Genomic DNA, 3,551 nt, shown 5'->3' on the forward strand with positions numbered 1-3,551 from the left:
CACACACACACACACACACACACACACACACACACACACACACACCAGTTAAAGGTATTTTGGAGAAACGTATAAGGCTGCTGCCCCCTGGTGGCTGCAGGAAAAAAATGCAAGAAAGGCCAAACTCAGCACCTCAAAAATGTTTTGTGCAAAAACAAAAATGCAGGAAAACAGAAACAGGAGCAGTCATGATGAATTTCATTTCCTGTTTAAGTTAAGAGATTTCCAGCAGTGATGATAAGTGATCCAACAGATTAACTTAAAATGAAAGGAATGTATTTGGTCAGTTTATTTATTTTCACAATAATTATTTATTTTTTCTTTTTGATGATTTTCTCAGTCACTTTATGCTTTCAGGCTTTTATACTGAAAGGATCCCATGGTTAGAATAACAGCACCTTGATTAAAAAAATATATCGTCTTTTAAGCGTGTGCTCTGCTCCCTCTCCTTCCTGTCTCCTCCCCTTCCTGACGCCTCCATCGGTGCAGGTAAACGGCCGCAGTACCTCCTCCGGGCCTGCAGAGGCAGACTCTCCCGGGGGGCGTGCGGCAGCGGTCAGCCCCGCTCAGAGGAGGCAGTATAACTCCCCCATCGGCCTGTACTCAGAGGAAACTCTTAGGGAGATGGCCGCGATGCAGGCGGGTCGGCCTGCGGGGTAGGTGGAGGCGTTAGAAGCCCGGCGACATGTTTGATGAGAGGTCAAGAAGCAGAAACAGATTCAAAGATGGTTCAAAGAGGAAGAAAAATACGTTTCCTGTTTGGTGCGGTACCAGTAACTGCTGTCTCCGGTGTCTCGGTTCATACAAAATAATTCACGTGGACCCATTCTGCTCATTTCTACATTTATAGTCCTGGATTCTCATTCAGCAGCTCTGCATGATTCAGAGTTTGAAATAATCCTTCTTTATCTGATACTGGGCTTCTGCTCAGCCTATAGGTCAAGCTTTTTTAGCTCCGCCCCCTTCAAGAGGACTTTTTATACTATAGGTTCATGTTAACCTTGCAGTAATCTCAGTAACCTTTGACCTTTGACTCCAAAGAGGAGAAACATGAGTGCATCTGAACCTTCAGTGTCATAAAAGTGAAACCAAATCAGTGATGCTGTCACGTGTCCTAAAAAAAACATGTTAAACTGCAGCTCCACCCATACACACACCACACTTACTCTAAAACTTACTAATGTTCTCAATGCGGACTTGATGTTTTCATACCCTGAAGGAGGTCCACCTCTCAGATTGTACTTGGCAAGTGTTTGCAGACAAGCTGGCGTCTCCCATGCAAACTGCAGGCCACTGCAACAATGTGCATTTGCAAATATGAACAGCTGACCTGGACGCGATGGAGCTCAGATACGTGCTGTGCAGCTAAGTTACAGCTAGCTGGCTAACCTTAGATTGCTGTGTAATGTTGTCTCTATGTAAATCATGAGTTAGGCCACCTCAGCGTTAGCCTTTGACCTTATGTGGAGTTTGTGTTGTGCTGCGATGTCAGTGACTGTTTCTAAGCTGGGAGCAGAAGAGCGTCACGTCACACGTTACTTTACAGAAAAAGGTGCAATGAGCCGGCCGATCCAAACACTTCTGCATCAGCTGCAGCTGCAGTGGAGGTGTGTGTTTACAGTCACGAACACGTATACAGTGACACACACACACACACACACACACACACACACACACACACACGCGCCATTAATAATGTGATTCAGTTACTCCGTCACCGAAGAGCCCAAACACCTGTTAGTTTGTTTGGCTGCTTTGAAAGGTCAGGGGACCCTCTGGACACACACACACACACACACACACACACACACACACACACACACACACACACACACACACACACACACATAATAATAATGATCCTGTTGTAATTATCATACCATATGCACATATGTCGCTGACTCTTCTTAGATGAAACTCACAAAGATTATTACCATTTATGTGTTTTTTCCGCACATGTTATATTAAGAAAAGGTAAACAGATAAATAACATTATGCATAATTATGTATCTGTGATGACAAGACAGAATAAGAGAAGACCAAAACAAAGAAACTTTAAAAAATGTCCAGAAGACACGTGACCCCAGCAAAGTCTGCCTCAGACTCCATCCCCTGAAGCTGGGATCTGTGGGATCTGTGGGATCTGTGAACAGGCTGTGATTAAATCTTCCTCTTCACTCGCAGAGCGGACGTCACAGCAGCCAACAGAGGATGTGACCTCTGACCTCTGATGGACAGTGAATGATGCTGAATATGTTTTCTAACATCATATTCTCCTCTGTCTTCCCTCCTTTGTCCTTCCACGTGTTCGTCCTCTCTTCTGTCCCTGCTGTTGGTCAAGCAAGGTTTTCCCCCCCGCCGCTCCACCGTTAGTATCCTCTGCAGCTGAATGCATCTTGGATGTGTGTTTGTTTAAGGCATGGCGTGGGGTGATGGCGAGTGCGGTCCTGCAGCTTTACAGACTCTATTTCAAAATTATCCATGCAAACTGAAATTGCGGAACAGCTGGCTGCATGATACATTTTGCTTTCTGTGGTTTTTTCATTATTTGGTGTTTTTCTGAGGCAACTCTACAGGAAAGTTTTCAGAATAAAAGCCTGCTAGAGTGTGAGAAGCTTCAGCCTTCAGGTTGTTTTTGTGCAGCAGTGAAGTGGACTAAATGTCAGCTGTGTTTCTGCTCTGATACGTTTGTGTTCTGGGATTAAAGGTCATGGTTTGACGCACTGCTTAAATGAGCTGCTGTGACGTTTTGCGGTGGACGCATGCGAATGTTTCAAGCATGAAATTTAAAGCATCGTCAGTCGTTTCTAACCAATGTGCAGAAACCAGTTTGGGTTTTGTTGAAGTGGAAATTTCCTTTTTCTCTGCAGCTGTAAAGACCATCGCTCATGTTGTATTTATTACCCACAAAAAAAGACCTAATTTTATAGGAGTGGTTTCAGCTTGTGTCCAGTGAGTCCTTTGGAAGTCCAACATTTGCAGAAAAAAGGGTTAAATTTAGTATTTTTATCAGCGTTTTGCAGCAACAAGCTTTGAGGTAGATTCATCTAATGGTTCAGCATCTGCAGTGTGGCACGAATTTATTAGACGGTCACCAGAGTTCATGTGACAGCTGCTTAATCCACCTGTATGCACGAGCTCTGTTATCAGTTAGATTAACTATATAATTATGTTTGTTATCTGTGGGTTTTAAATGTACTCAAAAAACAGAAAAAAATTATAGTTTTCTGCTTAAGATACAAAATTAGTCATTTACTCATTACTATTATTATTATTATTATCATTATTATTATTATTATGATGATTATTAATAATCATCATCATCATAATAATAATGATAATAATAATAATAATCTGCATGTCTGAACATGCAGATTATTATTATTATTATCATTATTATTATTATCATTATTATGATTATGAATATTATTATTATGATTATGATTATGATTATGATTAATATTAATAATCATAATCATAATCATAATAATAATAATAATCTGCATGTCTGAACATGCAGATTATTATTATTATTATATCATTATTATTAT

At 41.1% G+C, this 3,551-nt stretch overlaps 1 protein-coding gene across 5 annotated transcripts in view; it reads left to right on the forward strand.

Moving 5' to 3' along the window:
* LOC102212741 (LIM domain-binding protein 3) overlaps window positions 1-3,551 on the forward strand; it is a 34,603-nt gene that overhangs the window by 18,492 nt on the left and 12,560 nt on the right. For 4 of the 5 annotated variants that reach the window (XM_013913475.1, XM_005743553.1, XM_013913476.1 and 1 more), the window contains exon 5: window positions 2,346-2,368. In XM_013913475.1, the coding sequence (XP_013768929.1) occupies window positions 2,346-2,368 (23 nt within the window). Of the gene's footprint in view, window positions 1-489; window positions 657-2,345; window positions 2,369-3,551 lie in introns of all 5 variants that reach the window. The other variant, XM_005743554.1, reaches the window with a different exon arrangement.

This window comes from Pundamilia nyererei, unplaced genomic scaffold (genome assembly GCF_000239375.1).
Source record: "Pundamilia nyererei isolate P.nyererei 1_Seehausen unplaced genomic scaffold, PunNye1.0 scaffold00133, whole genome shotgun sequence".
NCBI lineage: Eukaryota > Metazoa > Chordata > Actinopteri > Cichliformes > Cichlidae > Pundamilia > Pundamilia nyererei.